The sequence below is a fragment of the Diaporthe citri genome (assembly GCF_014595645.1).
Source record: "Diaporthe citri strain NFHF-8-4 chromosome Unknown scaffold_1, whole genome shotgun sequence".
NCBI lineage: Eukaryota > Fungi > Ascomycota > Sordariomycetes > Diaporthales > Diaporthaceae > Diaporthe > Diaporthe citri.
Genome location: NW_025064846.1, coordinates 2,195,169 through 2,222,550, shown reverse-complemented (window position 1 = coordinate 2,222,550; position 27,382 = coordinate 2,195,169). Strand labels below are relative to the sequence as shown.

Sequence of the window (27,382 nt, the reverse complement as noted above, 5' to 3'; positions counted from 1 at the left end):
CAGATGTTGGCTACGAGATCCAGCAAGTGGGTTACAGGTGCCGACGAGGGCTTGAAGACACACACGAGGCCTCGGCACTAGGCTCTTTTCCACCACGAATCATATAATCAAGCTTCAATACGGCAAACCTTCCACTGTGCAGAGTGACAATCTGGACGAGCCGACCGTTCACCTGCCCTGGCCGTGACCACTGCTTGTGGTCAGGAGAAGTCACCAGCTCAAAGGTCTTAACAGCGGCCACTGTAATCGACTTCTCAATCCTCGGAGCCGGGTAAACGGCCGCTTTAGACGACAAAGCTCCCTCCCAGACTCCATAGCGCGCCATTCGGATGGGACCTCATGGGCCCATGGTTAGGCCGGGCTATCCTGACGTGGACCAGAATTTGGCCTGTCGATCTGCCTTCCACATGCAGCGTTCTGCACTCAAAAGTAGCAGTCTACGGCTACAATTTACGAGCGGCGCCCCCCAGCTCCCTGTCGTCCCACTATTGCGTTGTCCAGACCTCAAGCCTAAGTGGTCGAGGAGCGAAACCTGCCCATGACCTATACAACACGAGTCGACGGGATGGCTAAGGAAGGCCACTGGGTCCTCCGGCCAAGGACAAGAGTCTGACCTATGCAACTCTGCAATCCGCCTGGTTCCCCTGTCGAATACTGGAGTCCCAGTTACTGAAACGGTGGTGGATGGGACAAGGACCGAAGCGGTATACAAAACCACGGCAAGGATACCCACATCTGACCCGTGCCCCTCGACTCCGCGCCGTGTCAATCATTCCCTGGATGATCTCAAGCAAGCCCTCCGCAGCGCTGAGAACGGCGGGCGTACGGGCGTACTGAGACGAACGGAAGCCCATTCACGAAACGAGGCCTTTGCGACGAGGGCGCTGGGGGTCGATCCCAGCCCCGTACGAGGAAATGAACAGCAGTGCTATTTCGGGCCGTTGCGTCTGGCGGAACCGTGATGGGACGAAGAGGGAGGGGGAAGCAGCAAGCCTGGGGCCGTGGCGTTGAAAACGGTTCCCTCGTTTTTGTGCGGACGTTAGGCCGGACGTTGAGGTCAGCCGTGAGTGGGTACCCGACGTTGGGGGCCCGGGGCGTGGCGTCACCCTCCCTAACAGGGCCACCCCTGGCTGCCCTTGACCCGAAGTACTGGGACACTAAGAGCCGAGTTTCCATTCCGTCGGATTACTAGGCGCACGCCACAATTCACAGTCACGTCGCCTCCCAGGTCTCGTCCATTGTCTATCAAAACTGCCGCGAGGGGAGGGGCTCATCAAGAAGCGAACTACCGAGTCGGGATTTGCAATGTTTCGACGTGCGTGATATTCTCCCGCTCAAGCTTTTTACCCACATCTGCGACTGGGTGTTTCACACGACCTTCACCGTCCCGCCATGCGCGCATACATTACGCATGAATTTCATCACTGGGCCCTGGGTCTGGGTCGGCGGCGGCCGCGACCTCTGCAAGCCTGTCCCTTTTAATAAAAGTTCCAAGCAGCAGCGGCAGTAGAAACAGCAGCCGGGGACAAACACTGCAGGCCCGCGTCCTTTTGTAGCGCACGAGATGCAGATACATATGCGGCCAAGCGACAAACACAGGCCCCGGAAGGAGACATAAGTATGTGATATTTGACCGCTGAGATGACACACACCAACAAGAAACAGGTGTCGTTAAAAGGAGGGAGGTGGGGGTAAACTTTGCAAATCCAGCAGGATGGCACACCTCGGATTGGGCCACCGGGGCTTGGATCCTCCCGGTCAGGGGTTCCCAAGTGCTTGGGTCGGTTTCCTGTTTACCAAGCCGCGAGAAGCTGCAATTCCCGGCCCAGTCCTCATGTACCCAGAAACACAAGATAAGAGGCAGGTGCGGTAGCCCAGGACTGCGGTTGCAACGTCGCAGTGTATGATGAAGTGACAACCCCCCCCCCGCCTTCCTGCCTCCGAGGTCTTCTATGCATTTCCACGCGGTGGGGCGGCATAAAAGTCCCAGGAGAACGGGTCGTTGTGGGGGATGAGTACTGCTGTGGGATGGGGACAACGTACGACAATCTTGAAGACGCAGGATGGGAGCATAGCTTGCGCTGTTTTCACCTATGGCAATCTCCGCAGAAGCAGTTACTCACGATCACGACGGCCGAGAAGTCATCCACAGATCGCGCCGCGTCGGCATGAGCCACATGAAGCTCCACGTTGAGGCGTCAAAGCGGCGGTGGAAGGAGATTGCGAGGTTTGAGGTAAATACACAGTAGGGACTGGAGAGCGACAAGATCTGCAGACGATGTGGGTATAGGTGAGGCAAGGGAATGGGCATCGGGGAATGGACATGGCTAGAGACGTGGAGGCCCACCACCTCTACTCGATGACTCTTGCATCCTACAACGGACGCCGAGCGAATCATGTTCACGATTCTAACCTTCCCACTTTTCCCACAAACCTTCTCGAAGGCCCGCAAGCCTGATACTAATCCGATATCCTTCAAGTTGATCTTGAAGGAGACGACAGGTTGCGGACGAGACAGGTAGAGAGGCACCAAGACCAGTGATCAGACGGAACACCACAAATCTGGCAGATTCGCTTTTACTGTATTGGAGGACGATAACAAACACCCTCAAACGCACCAGCCGTCAAGCATGGAAATGTGCCTCCCCTGCCGAGCGTCCTTTTATCACTATGCAGAATCCATCTAGCGGAGAGCAAGCCCGGAGCAATCCCAGCCAATCTAAATCAATCCCATCGAGATATGACAAAAACGTGAAAGTCATGTAGGACGCCTCTGAATGATGCCGCCCACCCCCACGCACGTATCTTACAGTCTACCCAGAACGGCCAGATGCTGTTTTTTTTTAACCCGTTTTTCTTTTGCCCCCTTTTAACACCAGGTAAACACAGGGTTCCGAGCCTTGACCGGCTCCAGCCTCTCCACGATGACCTTGCGCTGGTTGCCCTCCATGCCCTCGGCGGCAGCGTACCCCAGGTCGCCCTCGACGTCGTCGTCGTAGCCGTACATGTTCTGGGCGATGGAGCTGCTGTTCCGCCGGCCCATGGCCGTGGCGAACGAGTACCTCCGCTCGCGCCTGTTGTTCGCGTAGACGTTGAGCGTCGAGTGCGACCGCTGCGGGCCGGGGTAGCTAGTCCCGAATCGCGCCCCCGGCATCTTGGGCCGGTCGTGCTTGGTCCGCGTCGGCGAGGACGCCGCCGTGCCCTCGTTGTTGAACAGAGCCGAGTCCTCCAGTGACTGGGTCTCGTCCACGGCTGTGTCCGTGACGTTGCCAGACAGTTCGAACCTGCCGGGGTGTGGCAGGTCGGCCGGTGGCGTTGCGAGGCCGAGCAGGTCCGCGGCTGGGGCCGAGCTGTTTGCCGCGCCGATGTCCATCTCCTCCTCGATGGCTTTTTGGAAATCCTCTTCGGTTCGCCTGCGCATCTCGGATGATGTCGCCCTCATAGGAACGGCCACGGGGACTTCCACCAGGTCATCCCACACACACACCTTCGCCCGCCGGGTGAGTTCCAAGGGGCCGTGATCCGGCGTCTTCAGCGTCTCTACCACGTTCCATGCCTGCCCTTTCATGACGGCTATTTGCCGAGAGAACATCTTCTCTTGAAAGTCCGGGTCTATCTGGAAGATCTTCCTGAGCGCAAGTTGCGTTTGACTCCACCATGCTGTCGAGGTCAGAAGTGGCAAGAAATGATCCCTCGTCTTCTGCGAAAAGGGCCTGCCAATAAGGTCCACGGGTAAGAACAGCCAGCCGAAGGGGAAGCTGTCATTTCCATCAGCAATTACTCGTCCACCAGAGGATTGCGCCTTTGTACTCACCTTCGCCAAGCATCAGGATGTTTCCAAGGCCATGATAAAGAGTTGTCGATGGCCCCTATACTGATTTTTGGATCCCGTGGCCCATCTGTTGGACTTGACGCTTCCATGGGTCTCTGAGCTTTGTATGGGTATGATGAGCGGTTCTGCGCTGGCCTCTGGCTCAGATCCACCGGCCTCGGCCCGTTCGGTTGCTCCTCGGTGTCCATGTTCATATGCACGGGCTCCGAAGCTATCGAGACTTCCCCAGTCTCCCAGTCGACTTTGATCATCCAGTTGTCGAGGCCCCGGTCTGTATTGCGCATGATGTAGTCCAGTATCACCAGCTTCTCAAGCTCTTCTCTGAAAGCCTGCTTCAAGCTTTCTGTCCACATGAAGTTGTCCGGACCAGGCACCCGGTCTGGGGTCTCTGTCCCGTCGTCTCCACCATCGTCATCTTCTAAGCGGCCTGCAATGGGCCGACAATTATCTACCCATCTTCTGCGCCTGTTGCGATGCGTGTCGTTGGTTCGTACACCCGACAGGTACTGGTCCGGCCAGGGGTGTTCTCGAAGGAAAACGTTCGCGTCCTTAAACCCCTTCAGGAAGACCTGGAAACTCCCTGGTTTTGAAGGTAATGTCTTCCTGTTCCTAGAGTAGTTGTAGCGATCCCAGAAGGGATAGTGGAATGACTTCGATGCGAGCCACACAACATCGGTATAAGGCACCATATGAGTCCGGAGCTGGCAATCAAGAGTGTAGGCTGCCGCCTCGCTCACATAGGAAAGGTTGGGAATGAGACTGTCGGGGGTTAGTAAACGTGCGGCACAGTTTCAGAGCTCTCTCAACGTACCATGCCCTGCCGAAGCAGCAAGGGAACAAGTTTCTGTGAATCCACTTGTTCCACTTTGGGTTTCCTGCTGCGTATGGCTCCTCGTCCTTGGGCTTGAACACGCCCACGACCTTGCCGTCCGGGTTCCGCGCGAAGTAGGACCCGGAGCTGCCCTGCGTGATCATCCTCGGGTGCACGCCCTGCTCGATAGCCAGCCGCACGGTGTCAACGATGTACTCGAACTCGTCCCTCGTCATGACGCCCTCCTGAGGCACTGCCAGGCTCTGCGCCGTGGCGGGCCTCACGCCCTCAGGTGCCTGGAAGACGCTGTGATGGATCTCGAGCCGCCCCTCGTCGTCGTCGCCGTGCCTGCCCTTCTTCCCCCGCTTGAACTTGGAGGCTATCTCTTCTGCCCATCGCTCCAGCCGCGCGTTTATCGCTTTCACGTCCACGCCCGAGTTGCTCCTAAGTCTCCGGCCGCGGCTGTGTTTCGGTCCTCCCGGGCGAGTGGTGGTGCTGCTGCTTGCATGTGCTCTCGGCGAGGCCATGCCGGAGTGGGGCCGCGGCTGTGACGTATGGTTATAGCGGGGAGCTCGGGGGTCCTGCAGGGACGCAGAGCTCTGCAGCATGAAGTCGTCTTCGGACTCATCGCTCGAGTGGTCGGCCTGTTCTAGGCGCTCGTAGCCCGTCGTGGCTGGGCGGTTTCGAGGCATGTCGGCGGGCGAAATGGGGAAGCACAAGCACGAGTATGTGTGTGGCGGGGGAGGTATGCGTCAAAGGTCTGGCTCGGTCGTGGATTCGGTTACAATTGAGTAATTCAGGTGTTCTATTGACGTCCAAGAATGAGGGTCGTGAGTGGTCGAATCGAAGGCAGCACAGCGCCCGTCTTCCAAAGACGAGGCTGTTGTTTTTTTGTTGTTTTGGAAATCCGGTCCGTTTCTGGCAGGGACCCTCCGTAAAGACACTTTAAGAATACAATCCAGAATTATCGACGTAAAGAGCAAGTAAAGCAAAAGAGCGTGACGGAACCGCGACTTGGCTATATGCAAGTCGTGACGCGACAGTGTTGGAATCGTAACATAGTCTCCTCAGTCTACGTGGCGGTGGTGTTGATGACCTTCGGCGCTTTGGGGGTGCTGTCATCACCACCTAGCCCTCCAGTTAGGGACTGGGGGAGGGTCCATCCGGCCGGCAACGAGCTGCCGATTGGCGCTCAACCGACGGTGCCGACCCCCCAATCCATGAGCCTTGGGGGAGCTCTAGGGGAGCTGGGGCCCCCTGTCATCTAGACCTCTCACTGGACTTGGTGGCAAACTAGACACGCCCACCTGAAGTGAATGACTTCACAACGCATCCGTACAAGGTATCTTCGGAAATATTTACAGAATCGAGCCCAAGTAGACGCCGTCCTGCCCCCTTTCCCCTTTTCCATTTCCATTGACGCTCGTTGGCCTTTCGGGCCTGGCATGCAACGTGTCGTCGGGACTCCAGCTAACGCCATCCAACTTGCAATCATGACCGCATTTGGTATCTTGTTGACAAAGCTCAAAGAGTAGACTCATCCTCGTTCCTGAACCCGACGTGTTCCGTGCCTTGGTTTGCAGCGCTCAGCCTCGCACAGAGACTGAGTAGCACCACCGTCTCCGTCGCTGCATAGTGGTTCAGCGCGTCGAGGAGGATCTTGAGATGCCTGCCGAAGTTGAATTCCCACGCCTTAATCGTCTCCATCATCACGGCCAGCAGGGCCTCGGGGCTCTTAGCCGAGTCGCCGTGCGCCGACTGCCACTTTTCCCTGTTCGCCAGCACATGCTTCCACTGGTCGTCGGTCATATTCCTTGGCTTTGTCGGCCCTTGCAGGTCTGGGTCGGCCCTCTCCAGGTTTCTCGTCATCCAATCGATACTACCGGTGAACATGGTGCAGTTGTTCATGAGCTTGGAGTGAACCTGAACACTAGTTAGCAGCGGTAATGGAGACGACGTTCGCGGGCGACAGTGGGCTTCAACTCACCCTGAGGAGCTTGCTATTCGTCAACATGCACTCCTTCAAGCAGGTATCCAAGAAATCCACATGGTCCTGCATCAGCTCATCAACAGTCCGGGTAAAACCTTTGGATGCATCGTCGTCTTTGGCCTTGAGCCGAGATATGAGAGACTGCCAATTTGGCTCGATCACTTCCGCGGTGCAAAAGTATAGTAGTTGCTGGACAAAGACCAGCATCCGAGCCCGGAGTGTCGAGACATGTTTCTTCCAAAGTTCGACTTCCTTGCTTGAGCTTCTACGGCACCATATAAAGCCACGAGTCTGCACTTGCCAAGCCGTAGATAATTGCGATTCTAGGTGCCGCAGTGACAGGAGATAACGGAATAAAGCCTGGTACCGCCATATTGTCTTCCGGCTGATGACCAGAGACACTGGGAATGGTACTGCATAATCCAATTGCAGAGACGTGAAGCCGTTAGCCTTCTTGTCACTCTCAAGTGGCTGGTCCTTCAGGGGTTGCAGTGCCCCGCCCTCCTCAATGCCAGTGATGTTAACGACCCGTTGGAGGGACTTGATGAGGGTAATCTCGTTCATTTGCACTTTGACGTCCTCTTTGAAGGGATCTAATGCCACGATGCTCCCTGGTTGCCGCAGGACCAAATCCAATAGTGACTGCAGCTTGGCGATGTTGACAACCTGTGTCGGTTTTCGAAGTTCCGAGACGCTAAGTTCCAAGAAGTAAGTGAAGTAGTCCGATGGGTCGAGGAAGAAGTAGTGCTTCAGGGACCGCAGACGATCCGGCAGGGCGTGGGTCGTCAGCAACAGTTGCATCAAAGACTCGTTCGCGTGCGAATATGCATTGTTGACGTTCTCCAGAAATCGGTTGTCGTCAAAGGATTTTGGCTTGTCCTTTACGTCGCTGCTGACGTCCACACCTCCACATTCCCGGACAACGTTGAGATACTTGCCAGCGAGGAGCACCTTCTCCTTGACGGCCTCCAGCTGCGGTGGGATCTCCTTTTCTCTGATTGTGTAACGTCTCTCCCAGTACTCGTCCGTGTAGTCTTGTTCTAGCCTCTCCCGGCGCAGGCTTTTCTGCTCCTTGATCAGGAATTCGCCATGCGGGTCGTTGATACTGCCATGATGGAGCCACTCATTCAGCATGACCATGTACGGCTTGCTTGAATCTCTGAGCAGATTTGTAAGGAGTGCCCTGGCGGCTGGGTCTCCAGACATGGTTTCTAATCTCTTGGTGATGAGGCCAAGCACCACGCCTCCTTTGCATATTTTCTTGCCCGTCATGTTCCCTGGCATGAGGTCTCCGCCATCCCTTAGCTGCTCCAGGATCTGGTCGAAATCGTCCGCACTATCACTAGACTCGTCCGTTTCCTCGTCCAACAGCGCATTCCTCTTCAGGAGCTCATGCGCCAGGGAGTAGAGTTGGAACATCATATGGCTGGTCGGCAGGATGTGGATATTAAGAACGTGCAATGTGAAGGCGTCGCTTGTGAGGAACTGCGTCTCCAACTGCGCAATGAGGACGAGGTAGTCCTGCAAGAATTTCCGGATCGAGGCACACAGCGCATGATTCACAGATCCGAACTCTTCCCGGCTCTGTACGTCGATGAATGTCTCCAGAGCAGTATAGTACGTCGCCATCTTCAACATGGACATTGTAAGGTCCTGCAAGCTCGGGTCCAGGCCGGCCAGAATGCGGTGCGTCGGGCCAGCGAGCCGGTCCCTCTCCTCGTGGGGGTCGTAGCCTTTCGCGAAACGAATGTATTGCCCCTCGTAGCCCATGAACACGAACAACAGATCCTCCAGTATGGCAGCCTCTTGTGCCTCTAACGAGAGTTCCGGCAGCGATTTCGGTTGTACTGAAGCAGGCGCGTGCAGCGCTAGCGGTGGTATTGATATTCGAGAGGCCAAGGGTGCAGAAGTGAGCGGTACAAGAGTCGCTTCCGGTTCCCATGGGGCTGTATCACTTGCAGGTCAGCACCATACTCATCCGCGCATGCTCAGGGGTTCCATCGTGCCTTGCGGAGGCGCCTCTTGCCTCAAGTCCTTCGATGTCGTGTCCGCAGCCCTCCTCGGGTCTGCCCTGGCTTTACCAGTCGACATAGACGGCCCATGCCTCCGGTCAGGGCTCCTTGTCCTGGACGTCAAGGTTTCGCGCGTCGTCACGGTGTGCTTCTCGGTGCGCCGCTCTCTCTCCTCGTTGGACCGCATGCTGTTCACCCGTGGATTTCCCGACAGCGTCCTCTTGTGCGGCGGTCGCTCCGGTCCGGACCCTGGAGAATCTGTGCCTGCCTTTTGCGACCTGGACTCAAACGAAGTCCTCGTGGTGCTGTCGCGGGTGTTTATCCGGGGCATTCGCGACGACGTCTTGTCCCCCGCGGCGTAGGCAGCGTGTCGACTGGGCGCAGACATGGTAGCCCGTCACGTCTGAACGCGCAGCTGGGTGTTTTGGTCTGGTGGCATGGGCTGCAAAGGGTACTGGGGCGGCGAGGGGCTTTTCGGGGGGGGGGGTTGGTTTTCTTCTGTTGACTTTGTGGTCGCGATCCATAGATTGATGCTGCTCCAAAACCCCAGGCGGCGGCGCGTCACCCGTGTTCAAACCCACTGTATCTTGGGTGACCAGGTACTCTGAACTTGGTGGGGACCCCAGGCTATTTGGAGGTACTTAAGCAGCTTGTCATAGCCTCGAACATTGAGGTGTAAGCTATCTACCTCCTAGGTGTTAGGCACAAACTGCACATTTCCTGTGGAATGCAGTCTTGCAGAGTGACCTGCCATTCCTTTTAGGATAATGCATAAGTAGTATCTCAATGTGGTTGTTTTGTTCGCTTCTAAGTGCTCTCAATATGTACCTGGGTACTTGGCAGCCCATTGAGATCCCTGCAAGCTAGCTCCAAAGCTGCGCTGTCGCCGGGGCAGGCTGAGCTTGGTTACGACAGTTGCTCTGCCTGGTCGTCTTGAGCTCAACTCACATTGTCAAACACCTCTCCATCCTCTTACTCTACGACCCAACCTCTCGAACCCGCACACCAGCTTCTTAACGACAGCACTCGGCACTCTTCTCGTTCTTACGGCCTCACCTCCAAAATACCGCCAAGATGTTTATGGCACGTTCAGAATACGGTCAGCACCTCCCACCAGCCCCTCGCACTCTCCATTAGGTCCAGCTAACCTAACCCAACGGGACCCAGACCGGGGCATCTCTACCTTCAGCCCCGAGGGTCGTCTGTTCCAGGTGGAGTACTCCCTCGAGGCCATCAAGCTCGGCAGCACGGCGATCGGCGTCGCCACCAACGAGGGCGTCGTGCTGGGCGTCGAGAAGCGCGTCACCTCCACCCTGCTCGAGACCTCCTCCGTCGAGAAGATCGTCGAGATCGACCGCCACATCGGCTGCGCCATGTCCGGCCTACAGGCCGACGCCCGGTCCATGGTCGAGCACGCCCGCGTCGAGTGCCAGAGCCACGCCTTCAACTACAACGAGAGCCTGCGCGTCGAGTCGTGCACGCAGGCCATCTGCGACCTGGCGCTGCGCTTCGGCGAGAGCGCCGACGGCGAGGAGAGCATCATGAGCAGGCCGTTCGGCGTCGCCCTGCTCATCGCCGGCTACGACGAGGACGGCCCAAGCCTGTACCACGCCGAGCCCAGCGGGACGTTCTACCGGTATGATGCGAAGGCCATTGGCAGCGGGAGCGAGGGCGCCCAGGCGGAGCTGCAGAACGAGTACCACAAGGTGAGCGACGGCGGGCGGGCAGCATTTGGCGGGACTACATTATAGTGGATGTTGGGCTGACGTTCATCCCCCTTAGTCTCTCACCCTGATAGACGCAGAGACCCTGGTGCTCAAGACCCTTAAGCAGGTGATGGAGGAGAAGCTGGATTCCAAGAACGTGCAATTGGCGAGCGTGACCAAGGAGAAGGGCTTCCGGATATACACCGACGAAGAGATGGCCGCTGTCGTCGAGCGTCTTCCAGCAAATTAGCGGTGCTAGGAGCTGCTCAAGGGGATAAAGAGACTAAACGAGGAAAGGGACCGGCTGGAACGAGAGATAGAGGTGAGGAAGAGGTACCTCCGGAGGCTGGAGGAGCTTATCGCATCTGTCTAGTAAGCCCGAGCGAGTGACCGCCATGCCGCCTCGTGTGCACGCGCGGCTCAACGCCAGTGGGTTCCTGGGCGATTTTGCGGGGCGTCATGATCTAGACAAATGAGATGACGAGGTCACTGCTGAACGAACAAATAAAGGACAGAGACCTCCGCTCATTGCGAATTGTATCATTAGTCTATTGACGATTTAAACGACTAGACAAAAACCCACAGTGGTATCAGACAGGGAGGGCCATCACAAACATCCCCCCTGATTACGAGACCACCAGCGTTCCCCATCCTCGATGCTCTTGTGTAAAGCCCCGTGCAAAAGGATAATGACCATATCACAGGCTGAAACCAATATGATGCATACAAGTCCGAACCATCTATCTCAGTCCTCTAACGTCAGCCTCTCCATATCGTCCTCAACACTGAGCAGCCCAAACGCAACGTGCGCCCGGTCCGACCTCTGGAGGACCGGCCTGTTATGCCCTTCGTCCACCTCCTGGATCCGTTCGTCAAGCCTGCGAGTCGTCCAGCCCTGCCGCAGGGCGTCGGACTCAGACTCAGGCTCGTACACGGGCGCGACGCCCATGGCCGCGGCCTTGCGCCAGGCCCCCTCGCAGCCGCTGGCGATCTGGTCTCCCGTCTGCCACCCGGTATGCCGCGTTATCTGGTGGAGCAGCCTGATGGCCCATTGCCTTTGGAGCTTCCCTCGGTACTATTTTTGGATCGAGAGTCAGTACTATCGCCAAGCCGCGCTGGATGGAGGGTACAGGAGAGCACAGGATGTGTGCCCGAGGATGTTCTTACCTGAACGGCGCCAACGAAGATGGGGAAGCAACACTCAATCAGAGCCGATGACTGCGGTGCGCTGATCACGCTCTCCATGGTAAGGTTCCCCGCCACGCCCGCCGCGATCCGCCCGATCTCGTTGGCATAGGGGTCTGTCTCCTTGGCAATCATGTGCGCCGCCACCATCGCGAACGGCGGCATGCTCGGGTGCGCGCGGTGCAGTATGACCAGGCCCATGTAGAAGTTCATCCAGATGCCGGCGATGGTGTACGCACGGTACGTCCAAACCGGGGCCAAAGGGCGAGTCCGCGGGCGGGTGGGCGTCGTCGCTCAGGGGGTCGAAGTCGGGCCCGAGGCTGCTCTTGAACAGCTGGAACGCTTGCATTATGTCGTTCCACTCCTCGAGGGCCTTCTGTGTGCTGGTCTCCAGGTCGACGGCATCGTGGATCTGCTCAGGCGAGAGGAATGGCTCCTGCGGGGGGCTGAGGCCTCTGGGCAATCTTATACTACCTCTCCCCGGGAACATACCAGCAAAAAGTGGCGGGGAGTTTGGCTTCTTGGGCTTGCGCCGGTCTCTTGCTCCCTAGCCTTCCGTTTGCGTGGCAGATCATTGGCGACAAAGTTGCATAGTCGGCCTAGAACGAGAAGGAGATGATCGAATGTCCCATATCTACAAATAAGTGTTAGCTGGGTTAGGTACATGCTAGGACCAAATGCTCTTACACTTGATTGATCCTGTTTATCGGTGCGCGAGGGGGACACTGCGTCCACAGGTCAAGTTCCATACTGGTTATATGTCAGCTCGTCCACCAGGTCGACACAAATCGCTGCGGCTCTGTACTTACAACAGCTTTGAAGCCCCAAGCGTACTCTGGTAGACATCCATCTTGCAGAACCACCAGTATAGGTCCATCATATGCTCGAAGCTTTCAATATCGCGAGCAGTACAGTGCCTCGTTTTTGGATTGGCAGTGAATTCACCTGAGTCGTCCACAAAGTTCACAGGCTTTCCCGACAGGCGATTGACCAAGTCCAAGTCGATGTCTGCGATTTCATGGTTTGAGCTGCTCACATGTGGCAAGGAGGCACCGCATTGGTTCCGTGCACGATTTTCCGCAAAGTTCTGTCGTCTTTGCTGATGAATGCCCAATATCTGTCTGCTCATTTCTCGAAATGGGGTCTCCTTGATAAGCTGTCGCGCCCCAAGAAGGTGTGTACACCACTTCTCGTGGTTGCTGCTCCACACTTCATAGAAGCCTAATAGTAGTGTCGCAGCCAGGGTAGCAGGCTCTGCTCTTCTTTTCGCACTTCGGTAATTCTTGGAGCTGCGACGGGTGCACAGACCGTAGTGCAGCCACGATGCCGTCGGAACGTCATTGTTCAAGACAGCCATTTGTAGGCTTCCTATGGCTAGTATCGCTTGAAGAAGAGCCGGATGTTGCAGAGATGCGAGAGGCAGGATATCTGCAAGGATCAGCCGTGCGATCTTGACAAGTGACCCCAGGAAATGCCTACTCACACGTCCATATATGGCGATGAGACGTTGGAACAGCCTCGCCCGAAAGTGTTCGTGACGGCTCGGCTGTGTTGCGTTCGTACATGGACAGCGACGGAGCCGTCATAGTGACAAAATACCAGAACACCTGAGCTGTCTGTGGATCGTTCAGGGGTGTGTCCGTGGGTGATGGCGAGTAGTTGACAAGTACGTTCTCGCCGGGAAGCCCATAGCATGAACTCATTTGTGTTGGATACAGATCAAGGGGTGCTTGTAAACGATCCGACATTGGGAGCCCGGGGATGTCAATGGTGCTGCCGGGCGACTGCCCTTCCTCCACCACGCCAAGCGAAGCTTCTTCCTCATCAATGAACCAACTTTCCGCTTTGACGTCCCTGGCTTCAAGCTTGGCGGACGTGGGTTGGGAGAAAGGTGGCGAGATTGGCAAAATTGGTGAGTCGTCAGACCTGTCCATGCTTGGGAAATTCGTATGGATAGGAGCTGGCGGTACGGAGCCCGAGGAAAGAGGGTGGATTGGTGAATGTGACTGGCCATAGAAGTCGAGTAAGTCTGGCTGGTTGATCTGGACTGGCGATTCCATCAATGTGTTGGATTGCTGAGCGAGGAATGGATCAGGAGACATCTGGCCCATGAAATACTGTGGGTGGTGGACGCCTAAACCAAGCGCGTTCGTGGGACTGGCTCTCGGGAATGCACCGGGATATGCCCCAAAGTATTGGTAATGCTCAGCACTGCCAAAGTCTAGGCTAGGAGGCTTTGGCGCAATGAATGGAAGAGGCCCTTGCGATGACGAGGATGCTTTGGCGTGTGCCGAAGACAGCTGGGCGTTGACGAGAGCCTCGGTCGGGTCCGGATGGTAATGGGGAATTGGTCCGAAGGGCCCTCCAGGAAGCGCGCCCATGGGGTTTTTGAAGACCACACGCGTGTTATAGCCCTCGCACTGTCGCTTGGACTTGATACAGTTCTGACAGATGGGCTTTCCTTCGTCGCATTTAATGCGGCGTTTCCGGCACGCTGGTCAGGATCAGCCTCGGGATGGTTTTGAGGGAGTTTTGTTGTGATGCGGAAGTAGCAAAGAAACTTACTTAGACACCCGGTCTTTGTACGCTTCCTAATGTTCGTCTTCTTTGGGGGCGATGGATCCTTGTTCGTCCCCGTTGGTGATAATTCTCGAGGTCTAAAGTCGTCCGCTGCGGTGCCCTCGGGCACTACCGCAACTGAATCCATCCTCGTTGACAGTATGTCCCAGAGATTCGCGACAGCAAGTACTTCTTCTCTTTCTTGATAAGGAAACAGTGCTTTTGGATTGAGACCCCAAGGCCTCCTCACATCGTCGTCCGACCGCCGGCACTCCAAGCAGATTGTGTTCCCGGGCAGCGCGGATTCGCCACGGAGAAGGAGCCGGAAATGACGAAATTAAGTCTTGGAAGAATAACCAGTGGGCAATTCTTGGGTGTATGATGACAGTTGAGCTGGACAGAACAGCGATACGCTGATGAGAGAAGCAAAGGAGCAAGACAGTCCGACTTTGTTCCGCCGTTGTGCGCAGTTACGAGGAGGGGGCTAGGAGGGTAAGGAGTGCGAAGCACAAAGGGGACGGGCAGACCAGAACAGTATATAAAGCTGCTCAACAGAGCCAACTGAAACAAGCCAGTGTAACTCGAGTGTTACTCGCAGGTGCCGGTGGAGTAAGAGTTCGGTCGGTCGCCGCTCTCGTCGTACTCTGGTGCTTCGTGTAGACTATAGGTCCCGGGAGGAAAGTACAGCCAGGTAAGCGTTTTGTTGGCCGTACTCGCTTTGTTTTGCCAGAGACTGCCTCGCCTTCTCCTGTGGAGTAGGAGCCAGGAGGGAAAACGCGAAGGTGATGGCAGCGTCGCGTGGGACAGAAACACAAGACACAACAGCGTCTCCCCACACCGCAGCCACAGAAGCCGTGCTAACGTGGGATGAGGATCAGTCGAGCGTCGAGTGCCTGTCGAATGAATGGCTCTCAGAGAGGAGGGAAACGCGTAAGGCCTCGTGCCTGTGGTTCATCAAGAGGTGTAGTGTTCATGCAATGGGTCGAGTCGAGCTCGAGTACAGGAATATCCCGTGGTACACATACACACCCTGAAGCCGTGGTCAAGAACTGATGGTTTGAGAGATATTGCACGTAGTAGTACGCTGAAGGCTGAAGGCAGAGTGCAAAGGCAAGACCCAGACGAGCATGGCTGGCATCTAAATACTCCCATGGCACCGCGGTGCAGGCGCTGGGCTCGTTTGGCTTCCAGATCTATGACATGAGCCCATGCCCACAGGGCATAACCAGTCTTCTCACTACGCAGGTATAGAACTCGTCAAATGTATCTCAGTCTCGATACAGATCGACATCCAATGAAGAGGAGACGTCCGAGGGAGGGAACGGCGCTGTGCTAGGACCAGGGAGCCGGAGGAATTAACCAAGATGATGCATGGGCAAAGGAGACACGAGACAGAAGACAGGGACCATGGATGGAGCCGAGAACGACAAGGCGGGTGGGAAGGAGGGAGGACGTATCTCTCGAGGGGGCGCCAGCCTCGGGAGGAGCTTTGCTCAGACGGCGGATGCGCACATCTGGTCCAAGGCCATTGTCGGGGCTGAGGCAGACGGCGAGAGGGAACGCACACCGCATTGTCCCCGTCGAGTGTCTGGGCGGGAGTGGCTAGTCAGAGCAGATGATGTCCTAGGACAATGGACTTGTGCGCCCACGACGGCCAGCAGCAGCGCCAGGGCAGCATGTCGGTGTACGCCGCAGCTCCCTGCGCGGGCAGTACATGGCGCGCCGGATACCTACGTGTGCCATGGGGGCTTGACCATCCTGGCCGGCTAGGACGTGTCAGAGGATTCCCCCGTGCCGCAGGCTAGATTGGGAGACTGGCACAAACCTTGTCGGACGAAGGCATCTAGAAGCAGGCCCAGTCGGGCAAAGGATGAGCAGGGCGGGTAGCAGCCATCTCAGGGCTGGCCTCTCTGGCCGGCCTCCACGGGCGAGTGGGAAGCTAGGTGCGGTGGCCAATGGCTGGTGGCATCGTGATGAATCGATGTTCCACGACCGGGGACTGCTGTGTGACGCAAACCGCCGAAAATGGCAGCAAGAGATCTTGGGATCTGTCTCGTCGTCGTTGCGCCGCGTTGCAGGAGGTTGGTTGGTTGGCGTGGGGAGGAGCGAGCATGGGGGGGGGGGGTCCACCCCCGTCCTCCCGTCAAACCCTAAGGCATTTGGCAAACCCTGAACGCCGATTCAACTCTCACTACGGACGTACTCCTTCACTCATCAGCCTTCAAGGTCGGGATGTTGTCTTGACATCCATCCCTTGCAGATGCCACACAGACTCACATGTAAGGCAAGAGAGGATTGTTTGCATATTGTGGCGTCGTCCTTACTACCAACATGAAAAACTGCCGTCGACGGCGCTTGCTAGGGCCGGCCTGGGCAAAATTGACTTGACAGGAGCTAGCGGGAACAACGGAACCGGCCGTTTCGGTGCGGACATGACAGGCCCTCCACACTTACACACTTGCACACTCTGCCATTATTAGCTCCTCCCGTCACCGCAGATAGACTACGTTGGTACCTGCTGGGCTCCTTGGGAGACGAACAGCCAGGCTTCGTTTACAGATGCCCAGTCTACTCAGTCAGTCGGTTATCGCGGCTGTCGAGGCTTTGGAAAGTGGGTTCAGAGGCGCATGCTCCCACTGCCGGTCGCCTTGGACGCAGCCTTCGAAGGACCGTGTCGCGCTTAGCACTACACCAGCGCGACAAGATTTCTCAGCTCCTCCCTCCGTCCCTCTCTTGTTCCTGCGGTAAGTCCCCTAATCAGCAACTTGTCAGTCGAACTCCGCAATCCATGCGGAAAGTAAGACTGGCACTGCTTCGTCGGACATCACTGGGACCTCGACCCTCGGCGGGTTCCGAAGCCCGCCACAGAGCACACAGACAGTCCTGGAGAGGTTCAGACCTGCCGCCCCCTTCCCAACGGTCGATCCACTAGGTCAAGACGGCTCGTCTGGCTCGTGTGGCATTGGGCGGGCCGATGACACTTGACGCATGCCAACAGGATCTCCCGTGCGTCCCCAAGGCAAACCCCCGGGGATCCTAGACGACAGCTTTTTGCAGCCTGGATGGCCAGGATGGTCGCGCAGCTCGAACAGTCCTCACGCCCACACGGGACAGCTTGGCTTCTCTCGTACTCCTTGGTGCAGGCGTGGACGCGTCCTCTGGCAGTCTGGCCAGAATGGGCCCATCAGCTCCCGGACATTCCCTCGTGGCAGGTAGGCGTAGCTCTCACAAGCTTGGGCACGGGGCTTCAGAAACTGGCCATTCGGCTTCGCTCCTGGAGCAGCCTCGATTTGTAAGTCGACCCTGTCTGTGGTGGACCCGCGGCAGCTAGACGGCTTCAATGGGCTATTCTGCATTAGACGGACGAATACCACCCAGTTCAACCCAATCTCCTCATTGTGACGAGGCCCGTTGGACATTACGGCCGATCCTGTCCCACGCTGGCCACCTCATCAAAGTGCCGCATCACCCAACGTGCTCAGCTGCTTTTCCTTCCCACCAGGGGTCACTGGACGGCAGTTGGGAGATAGCGTAACCCGGGGACAATGCAAACTCCAAGCCACAATGTGACTTTACGTCCGCAACTAGCAGTAGCCTCCTTCCTAGTCCGCCCCCTTCAAACCCCTACTCCAGGACCCACCAACTTTGACAGCTACCAAACAGCCTGGCTACTGCGCCGTTGAGCCGCCGTTGTTCGTGTATCCATGAGCTACAGGGCTAGCCCCGGAGGAAATTCCGTGCTCTCAGACCCCTTTCTATTAAGTTTCCTCCTCGCCTGTCCGGCCCTATTCTTGCTGATCTGCCTTGAGTCTGGCCGAAGGAATAGGGAGGACGGAAAATCATACCGAAAGCCGGGGTTAAACAAACACATCACAGACCTCTGGGTGGGTGTCGCCCGCGGGTGCTACGGCGCCGGCCGAAGGGCATGTCGCCATGATCTCCCAAGACCGGACATAAGGAGTCCGTATTCTGGCTCAGGGCTTGTAGTTTCAGGCCCCCACGGACAGGTCACATATACGTGGCCGTAAATAGACCAATGTGAGGCATATTCACTCAGTTCATCGAGATCTATTCCGACTCGGAGCTACCTTCGTCGTTTTCACGTGGAATAAGTCCACCTGCCACCACTAACGCCCGTGGCAATCCCACCAGACAGCGCCACCGACTCGCCAGTGTCGCTCGTCAGAGACCCCTCCGTTCCCGGCGGCAGGACGACGTCCCCCGTCGTCCCAGCGGGCGCCTCGAAGCTGAAGCTCGTGATGGCCCCTCCGCTGTCGGCCGCGACGTCGACTGCGAAGCTGCCCAGCGTCGTGCTCATCCCCGAGCTCACGGTGCTGAGGCCTCCAGGCAGGGGCGCGATCCTCCACGTCTGGCCTAATGCCGCTGTCAGGTGGATCCCGGCGACGTAGCGGCTCAGCAGGCTCGTCGGCGCGGAGCTCCAGCCATGCGCGTGGCTGACCCTGGGGTCGTTCCTGTAGGGAGCATACACGAGGCCTCCGTCTGCGGCGTAGCCCTCTATGAACGTGGAGTTCGTCATCCTTGGGTCATCGAGCATGAACCCCCACTGCAGGCGCAGGAGGTCCAGCGCGCCCGCCGCATTGCCCCCGACGAGGTGTGCCTCGAGCTCGAACCCCGTGGCAAAGGGCGAGATGGTCGCCGGTGTGGAGTTCACTTCGGGAGCAGGCGCTCCGTAGGTACCCCAACGGCCCTGGAGGTTGCTGATTATAGAAGCCTTCTGCGCGTCACTTTCTGTGAGGTTTCCGAGGACTAATAAAGGATCAGTGAATGCCTTAATTCCATCTCTTCAAAACTCTGTGGAATTTCGTACCGGCAAAGCTGTTTCCATCCTGAGGGGTTAGAGTCGTGTCTTCATTATCTGTGTAGAACCCCAGTCCCTCGTTCCTTTTGGCATTGTTAGCGATCCGCCGTTTCAAAATTGACAATTCAGTGCGCAATGCAGGCTTGGACAAACTCATACATACCAGAGAAGTGAATTGGCAGCCTCCTTGATTCCGGCCGCAGCACTCTGGAAATCTGACATGGCAGCATCGTCCCCTAGCACACCTGCGAGTTGGACCCCGAGATTGAGGGTATAGTACAGGATCGCATTGGCCTCGATGTTGTGCCCTCCCATGCCGGCTCTGAGCCAGTCTGCCGAGGCAGTGACGTTCATCAACCCACTTGAGTCGACGTTGCTGAGCGACCACGCCAAGCCGCGCTTGAATTGGTCCCAAAGGGACTGTAGCCATGCCTGGTCTCCGGTAAACCAGTAGTAGTTGTAGACGCCGATTAGGTTGTGCAGGTGATAAGTGAAGCTCGTCTGGTTGATCACGTCGCGGAAAGGCACACCGACATAAGGCAGGATGCCCTCGGGCGTCTGGAGGAGGAACAGGGAGTCGACGGAGTTTTTGATAGCGTCCAAGGCATACGTGCTATAGGCAACGGACGGGCCAGAAATGAAGAGATCACCAGGCCAGACGAGAGTGTCCCGCTTCGCACCGTCGACAAGACAGCTGGTTCCATTCGTGATGGTATAATTGTAGTACCATGGCTGTAGAGGAAGCGGGTTCGACTGAAAGACATTGACTAGAGCGTTGCCATGTTGAGGATCGATATCGCATAACTGATTTGTATATGCTCCAGCGTACCATATCCTGTTGAGAAGCTCGTCGTTGCTGTGGAAATAACCCGTGTAAGCCTGCAGATCCTGCGTAGGTGCCGCTGTAAAGAGCACAGAGAGGCCTGATAGTTGAATATCGGCTGTCCCATTGTTGACCAGGGTGAGATATCGGAAGCCACCACGGGCGTACTGTCTTTCAACTGTATAAGTCCCGGAACCTCCGCCCACGGACAGCGGAATGGGTGCATCCAGCCCACTATCCGACACCGCGTCGCTGCCATAGCTGCTGACCCACAGACTGGACTCAGAGAAGGTCAGCCAAATGGCAGCATTCGCGTCCGCAGAGTCTAGTGCAGACAGTGAGACTTGGCCAGCAATGTTGCGTCCAAAATCAACAGTCACAGACGAGTTCTGTCCGCCGTTGTTTGTCCCTGAGATGGTGACCGTCGTGTTTGCCCCGCCGATGAGGCCTTCAGCATTATCGACCGTGCCGCCGACCTGGTAAACAGACGCTGGATAGACTGTCCTAGAAGACGGTGCCAAGATATACTCGCTATAGGGGATTGCATGAGCAGCCCCAAGGAGCAATGCGCAGGCCAGGTTACTCAAAGACATCTTGAGACCAATGAGCCCGGACTGGGGGCCTCACTATGCGAATGTGGAGGTGAGAGAACAAAGATCACTGGTGTTGAGGAAAAGCTTGTGAAGACACCCAAGAGACCCCATCCACTTGGGCGGTATAAGCAAGGTTCCGAGAAGCATTCTAGATGGCGGCCTCGTATATCCTACGGACAGAAAGCCTATATATCTCTCATGGCCTGCAGTAAATCCCGGTGAATACGACGGGGCATGATCATAGCGAGCCAGGTCCCCACATCAGACATGCTCTCGCAATCTCGGGTGGTCAAGGAGCGGTGATTGGGGGTTCGTGCTCTCACAACTTGACTAGTGGGATGCGTGAGGTCGAGGATGTTCCATGCCAGCACCGGCGAGTGGCCAACTACCGAGTCGCGTGGACTATGTCATGCATGGGTGATGACGAGGAGCGCGAGGAGCAGCAAGGAGCAGCACCTTGGAGCCATGCTGGCAGACTGCGTAGTCCCACTTGGTCCTACGGGCAGATCCAGGTCGGCGTCTAGTCTCTGCAGGAGACGAGGCGAATGCATATCTGGGGAAAGGGCGCATCGGGTGCGGAGAAGAGGAGGATTGGGTGTCACCTCGCGCGACGAGACAGGTCAGCAGCCGCCCCGCGGCCTGAGGGGAAGCCCGTCGAGCTGCACGCTGGTGCGGAGAGGCGCGGCTGCAGGTGCGCAGGCGCAGGTGTAAATGCGGTGAGCGGTGGATGCATAATGGAGAGAAATGAGTCGAGATCCGTTTTGGTGAGGTGGTTGGGTAAGCTTCGGAGTGGCTGGTAGTCTAGTTATCAACGGCACGCCAGTGGCTGCGCACATGTTGACAACAATCCAGTCAGTCAGAACTCTATCTCTAGCCAAGATCTAGTCATCCGATGTGTAACATGCTTCCGGAGAGATTGGAGTAGATGTATGGTTTCGCTGTTTGCTTGGGTGCAGCTCTGCCGGCGCTATTATTACCGCCCAGGCAGGCTGAGAGACGGGTTCTTGGGACGAGGTAGGTTTGGTTCCCAGTAGGGAGTCTGGCTGGGAAGGAAGCCGAACCTTGAAGGCCGGCTGAGTGGTGCTGACAGGGGCCAGGATCATCAGCAGGTGAGCTTGTGCTCGCATGTACAACCACCAAAGGTATTCCCCCCACCAGAGACATTGAGGGGCACACTCCGCGCCGAGACAACCGGGACTTGCCACCACTCCGTGTCTCTCAAATTCCTGCAAATCCTCCTGATATGCCGACATGAAGCGCTGCCTGCTGCGTGTGTGGCTTGTCCGCGCATGCAGCTTCGTGCAGTACCTGCGTAAGTGGTACCTGGGCCATGTACAGTACTGTACTTTCCGGTCTAAGGGCAAAGCCGCGACCCCGCTGGGATCCGCGCGGGCCCCGGTAGGTTAAAAAGTGGAACCTAAAATTTTCAACGTTACTGATTATTGGACTCGAGGAAAAAAAGGTCGTACAAACTCAAAATCAGTCAGCCGGTTCATCTCATCTCACAACCTTCAACCTCACATACAGGCAGCACACCTTGCAGCAATCGCTGCCACCACTGCCACCCACACGTGATCAGCACTACACCCCTAGGCGGGGAGCCGGGTGATACTGGTCATCATGTTTGCCGTCAAAGGATGGTCTGTCACAGCAGACAGCCTCAAGCCTGAGGCCGGAGTTGCCCCTGCAGACACACCGGCCAAGAAGTCCAGAAAGAGGAAGAGGGCATCCCAACCCGAAAATGTCACCTCCTCCAATGTCGCCGACATGTGGGAGAAGGTCATCGACCACAAAGATGAGCAACCACAAAAGGCTGCAAAGCCAGAAAAGTCCCAGCCCAAGGAGACGGAGAAGCAGTCTGAGACGGGGAAGAAGCGGCAAAAGCGGGACTCAGATGACTCCAAACCGGAGAAGGAGTCTCTTGCAAAGCAGCCATCTACCAAGAAAGATGGAAAGCAGGAACAGGAGGCAGCAGACACGGACGCCAAGCCATCCAAGAAGGATAAGAAGGACAAGAAGAAGGGAAAGAAGGATAAGCAAGCGCCAAAGGAGACAGACGATACCCCGGCGAGCAAGGACGCCGCCACCAAGGCCATCGCGGCCGTACCAGCGCCGCAAAAACTCACCCCACTGCAGGCCTCGATGCGAGAAAAGCTGATCTCGGCGCGCTTCCGCCACCTGAACGAGACGCTGTACACCAGGCCGTCAGCCGAGGCCTTCAACCTCTTCAAGGAGTCACCCGAGATGTTCACCGAGTACCACGAGGGCTTCCGGCGGCAGGTCGAGGTGTGGCCCCAGAACCCGGTCGAGGGCTTCCTCGCCGAGATCAGGCGGCGGGCGCGCCAGCGGCACCCGCCCAAGAACCAGCAGCAGCACCGCGGCGGCGGCGGCGGCAAGGGCGACGCTGGGTCCGCCGACGTGCAGCCGCTCCCCCGCAACCGCGCGACCAACGTGTGCACCATCGCGGACCTGGGCTGCGGCGACGCGCGCCTGGCGTCGGAGCTGCAGCGGGAGAAGGGCAAGCTCAAGCTCGAGGTGCTCAGCTTCGACCTGCACAGCCCGCACCCGCTCGTGACCAAGGCGGACATCGCGAATCTGCCGCTGGCGAACGGCTCCGTCGACGTCGCCATCTTCTGCCTGGCGCTGATGGGCACCAACTGGGTCGACTTCGTCGAGGAGGCGTACCGCGTGCTGCGGTGGAAGGGCGAGCTCTGGGTCGCCGAGATCAAGAGCCGGCTCGGCGGCGGGATGAAGAAGGGCGGCGGCGTGGTGGAGCACAGCGTCGGGAACAGGCGGAAGCCAGCAGGTCCGGCGCCGAAGAAGGGCGCGGCCAAGAAGGAGGCCGAGGCCGCCAACGAGGCCGCCCTGCTGGTCGAGGTCGACGGCGAGGACGACACGAGGCAGCAGACCGACGTGACGGCCTTCGTCGAGGTGCTGAACAAGCGCGGCTTCATGCTGCAGGGGCAGGACCAGGGCCGCGGGTCTGACGCCGTCGATCTGAGCAACAAGATGTTCGTCACGATGCGATTCGTCAAGTCGGCTCCCGCCGTCAAGGGCAAGTGCGCGCAGAAGGAGGAGGACCGGGATAGGCTCAGCGGCAAGCCTGCGTTCCTGAAGAAGCCTAAGTTCATCGACGATGATTCCAAGGACGTCAACGAGGCCGCCGTGCTGAAGCCCTGCGTCTACAAGATACGATGAGCTCAGTCGGGAGGCCAGGCCAGGGGCGAGGGTGCAAAAGTTATGGGCAGCCCGTACGTATAGGCATGAACATAAATGCACATCCTTTGCTCAAACCTGTATGCCGTGCGGTCATCATCTATTAAGGGGAGTGAGTTGGCCTTCTGCTCTCTATGGCAACAAGGTGAGATGCCCTTCATCCCTTGTAATCCGTGCCCATCTACTGTGCCACTGTCAGCTGTGGTGCCTGGGCCCCCCATCCTTGCTCGCATGCAACCCTCTGCTATGCAACATGCAGTACCGATCGACCGTTCCTGTTGCCCCCCTGAAGTCTAAAAAGATAATATCCCAAATGCATTCCGTTTCGCCCTTGCTGAATCCCGACTTATCGACGCCTTCGACCTGTGATGAACAGATGGTTGGTCACATTACTGTTGGAAGAGAAGGCTTGCGGCGAAGTCGAGATTGCCACCAGTCGCCTCTAGAGCACGTATCGCAGCGTCACGTGGGAAACCCAACTGCACCAACCGCTCGATCGACTCATCTGAGAATCGCGACTGCCCTGACGCAGCGGGAGCAGGAGCTGGTGCTGCTGAAGTGGTGGCCGCCGCCGCCGGAGCTGACGAAGATGGCCCAGGGCCGCCGGAAGACGGCCCAGGCTGGGAGATGGCGCCAGATCGCCCTCCAATTGTCGTGCCACCGGGCCCCTTTACTGTTGGCTCCTCCTCCAAAGCTTCCTCGAAGTCTTTGGGGATCTCAGCCTCGCCCAGGAAGGGTATCTCGACACCCTGGATGATGAGTTTGTCCTTGGCAAGGTCGATGCTTGCCTGGTGCCGTTTGAGCATGTCGAGGCCCAGTAGAAGCTCGACGTTCTTCCCCTCCATGACGGTGAAGCTGCAGGGCAGGAACAGAGACCCAATCTTGATCTGGGCCGAGTGCACCCTTCCAACAATCGTGGCAGTACCCACACCCTTAGCAATGCCGGCAAACCGCTTGTCCACCAACCGCATGATGTTGCAGGCCTCGGCGCATTGTGGTGACATGATGGTTGCCTGCGCGCCCGAGTCTACCAGGGCCTTGACCTTATGTCCGTTGACCTCGATGTCGACATAGAGCATATGCACCCGGCCAAAAACTGCAGGGTTTGTCAGCGCACTAGCCTCACTCGTACTCGCCTGCCGCGGGGATGGTGTGAGGGTGCCGCGGTGGTCGGTCCACCTTACCTTCTGGGTTGTGTTCCATTGCATTCTGTAGATTCTCCATGACCTGCTCCTGCCTGATGATCTCAGCAATCTTCTCCTGGGCCTCGATGTCGAAAGGATCCGCGTTCAGCGCCGCGATCTGGCGCTGCCGGTCCGCGCGCTCCCGCCGCTCCCGGTCGTACACATCTCTGAAGGCCGACGCAAACCGCGCTGGGTCGTCCAGGGCCTGAGCAAGCTGGGGCTGCGTCCTACGAAGCTCCTCGCGATACTCAGGGGGGCTACCCAGCAGCTGAAGTCGGATGAGCTCGGGGTCCTGCTCGGTTGGCGCTCTGCGCGGCTGCTGCTCCCTGGTCGCAGGCACGCCCGTACTTCCTCGCATGTCCCGGACGTGGAGCGCCAGCATCTCGCCGTCAGCGATCTGGAGCTGCTCCATAGTTTTGGAGTTGTCGCTTATGAGCTGTCCATTGTGGTAGAGGTGCTGGGCGTTGGGCTCGATGCGGGTCTCGGCGTGGATGGAGCTTCGCAGAGTCTCGAGGGTCATGTCGGGGAAGATGTCCAAGGACAGCAGGTCCTGGTCCTCGGCCTCCGGGTTGTTGATGCTCAGGGTGATCCTCCTGGACAGAGACCAGATCAGCTTCAAGGATGCGATGGTGCCGCGTGGTGCAGAGAGAGCTTACATTGTGAGTGCGATGACGTAGACAGCCACAGGGCGGATGGGTGTTGGGAGGAGGTGTCCAGGAAAAGAAGGTATCCGGATCTGTCGCGGGTGAAGAGGGAGATCGTTAAGGTCAACATTCGTGTTCGCTCCAGCTCGTGGTTGGGAAACCTTAAGCGGGACTGGCCCAGGTAGAAGCTCGGAATACGTCAACGGGGAGACGGCTGGAGGGGCAGCCCGGGCTGAGCGGGTCTGGACCCTCTGCTGACTGACAGACTGACAGACTTGTGGGCAGCGGTGGGGGCTGGGCGGGAGTTAAAGTGGCTTCCTGCAGAGACAGCCTTTCGGATTATGGAGTCGCAGGAAGACGGAGCCAAGGTGACTGACTGATCAGAAAGATGTGATCTAGCGGACAAAAGAAAAAAGGTGTGCCGGGAATCATGCAGTCACCCGGACGTGGGAGGCACGTACACTATGACGAAGAAGGTGGGAGGTGGTGGTGTGGGCGGGCAGGCAGGCAGAAAACTCCCTGGCGCCCAACTAGACCAAACTACTAGGTATCAGCCCAGCAGCCCAGTGGGCACTCGGTGCTACCAGGACCGGTCTGTCTCCTTGGTAACATGGACACGCATCCCAGGGTAGCAGCGTACCTCGCCTTTCAAGCTAGCCTAGCCGAAACAGCTTCCAGGTCGCCCTACGAGGCAGCGGAGTTTCTATTGCATCGGGCAGGCAGCGGAGTAACACCCACAGGGCGGTAGCGCAACGGTGGTTATGGGTACTGGAAGCTGTAGGTCATGGTGGACAAGCTTCCGGGTTCCAAGTGGCTCCAAGCGGTCGACCTCGAGCAGAGTTGGGCTGAGCCACCCACGGTTGCCAGATGATCACATCATCACGCAGGTATCTGGATGTAGACTGTCCACATTCACTATACGGGCTCTTACACAGAACAGTCGACCACATACCGGAACGGGTGGGACCCACAGGTTGCTGGGGACTCGGTGGGCTGTTGTGCAACGACCAAGAAGAGCCTGCCGGCACAGTAGACGACCTGCTTACTGCATTGCACCTTTCGCGGCACTATCAGATTCATCGAGGCAACTGCGATGTCAAGACCTGCCACGGGCGGCCTGGGTCGTCTGCTCACCGAATCAACACGGACTTCGCTAAGTACAGTACAGTAATTGGGCAGGTTGTCGACATGTTGTAACCACCTATGTGACTTCATACAACATCGTGCAGGTCCGTAGGGCCTGGAAGGAGCTTCCAAGGCTGGGCCGGCCCGGCACTGCTCAGTAGTCACGGACACGGTAAGCTTTGCGTCTCTCTGTTTGTGTGTGTGTGTGTGTATTTGTGTGTACCACCACCAAGGAGAGGTGCTGCGGCTTCATGCGGCGTGCCGTCCTGCAGCCCTCTATCTAGACTATCTATCTACCCATCTATCTAGCTGCATGGGAGAAGTGAATATCTGATATTTTCAACCGCACCTATACCGAGCCTCCCGCGCTTTGGCCTGGACGGTACCGATCATGCAGAACACAACAAGACGGGCATTTATTACCGGGATTGCTTGCCGTTCGCCTGCATACATCAGCTACTCACGGGAGTTGGCCGTGGACTGCAGTTACCAATTCAAGCGCAAGCCGTTTCCGCAACTGGCAGACTGCAGTTGTTGATGAAATAATCGGATTCTGGCTGGGCAGCCTTGAGACATCAAGAGCAAAACACCAAGGTATCCAACCCCGCCCGGGCCAGGGGTGATAAATTACAGCACAGTCGGAGTACACCATGCTGTCTCACAGGTCCTTGCTTCTCTGCGCGTGGCCCTGGTGACCTCATCTTCCCCCCTTTGTCCACTACTGTAGGTTAGGTTGGAGCGGGAGAAGATTCCAGGGGGTACTGTACGGTACCTAGTCTAGAATGTCTACTTGGTAGCTGGCCTATTCGCATTCGCACCGCTTCCCCACAGGAAAAGCAACGTGATAGTCTAGTCTGGTCCTCCTCCACACCCACGCATGCCG

General features: G+C 57.4%; 7 protein-coding genes across 7 annotated transcripts; 2 read left to right on the top strand and 5 right to left on the bottom strand.

The window, feature by feature from the left end:
* Positions 1–2,869: 2,869 nt before the first annotated feature.
* Positions 2,870–5,335, bottom strand: INS49_000577 (uncharacterized protein; the record flags this gene model as incomplete). Its single annotated transcript, XM_043161414.1, has 3 exons — positions 2,870–3,758; positions 3,815–4,591; positions 4,644–5,335. The coding sequence occupies 3 exons, from the start codon at positions 5,333–5,335 to the stop codon at positions 2,870–2,872; spliced, it is 2,358 nt and encodes a 785-aa protein (XP_043029920.1).
* Positions 5,336–6,167: 832 nt separating this feature from the next.
* INS49_000576 (uncharacterized protein) lies at positions 6,168–8,976 on the bottom strand (the record flags this gene model as incomplete). Its single annotated transcript, XM_043161413.1, has 3 exons — positions 6,168–6,566; positions 6,631–8,579; positions 8,715–8,976. 3 exons carry the CDS (start codon positions 8,974–8,976, stop codon positions 6,168–6,170), a joined length of 2,610 nt encoding a protein of 869 aa, XP_043029919.1.
* Positions 8,977–9,719: 743 nt separating this feature from the next.
* Positions 9,720–10,601, top strand: INS49_000575 (uncharacterized protein; the record flags this gene model as incomplete). Its single annotated transcript, XM_043161412.1, has 3 exons — positions 9,720–9,744; positions 9,813–10,351; positions 10,428–10,601. 3 exons carry the CDS (start codon positions 9,720–9,722, stop codon positions 10,599–10,601), a joined length of 738 nt encoding a protein of 245 aa, XP_043029918.1.
* Positions 10,602–11,096: 495 nt separating this feature from the next.
* INS49_000574 (uncharacterized protein) lies at positions 11,097–12,416 on the bottom strand (the record flags this gene model as incomplete). Its single annotated transcript, XM_043161411.1, has 6 exons — positions 11,097–11,354; positions 11,519–11,702; positions 11,776–11,972; positions 12,029–12,170; positions 12,224–12,286; positions 12,346–12,416. The coding sequence occupies 6 exons, from the start codon at positions 12,414–12,416 to the stop codon at positions 11,097–11,099; spliced, it is 915 nt and encodes a 304-aa protein (XP_043029917.1).
* A 5,778-nt stretch (positions 12,417–18,194) lies between these two features.
* Positions 18,195–20,330, bottom strand: INS49_000573 (uncharacterized protein; the record flags this gene model as incomplete). The annotated part of the gene is made up of 4 exons (XM_043161410.1): positions 18,195–18,862; positions 18,924–18,997; positions 19,078–19,608; positions 19,744–20,330. 4 exons carry the CDS (start codon positions 20,328–20,330, stop codon positions 18,195–18,197), a joined length of 1,860 nt encoding a protein of 619 aa, XP_043029916.1.
* A 1,620-nt stretch (positions 20,331–21,950) lies between these two features.
* On the top strand, positions 21,951–23,528 carry INS49_000572 (uncharacterized protein; the record flags this gene model as incomplete). The annotated part of the gene is made up of 1 exon (XM_043161409.1): positions 21,951–23,528. The coding sequence occupies one exon, from the start codon at positions 21,951–21,953 to the stop codon at positions 23,526–23,528; it is 1,578 nt and encodes a 525-aa protein (XP_043029915.1).
* Positions 23,529–23,935: 407 nt separating this feature from the next.
* INS49_000571 (uncharacterized protein) lies at positions 23,936–26,454 on the bottom strand (the record flags this gene model as incomplete). The annotated part of the gene is made up of 5 exons (XM_043161408.1): positions 23,936–24,642; positions 24,731–25,323; positions 25,387–25,466; positions 26,327–26,367; positions 26,421–26,454. 5 exons carry the CDS (start codon positions 26,452–26,454, stop codon positions 23,936–23,938), a joined length of 1,455 nt encoding a protein of 484 aa, XP_043029914.1.
* Positions 26,455–27,382: the final 928 nt, after the last annotated feature.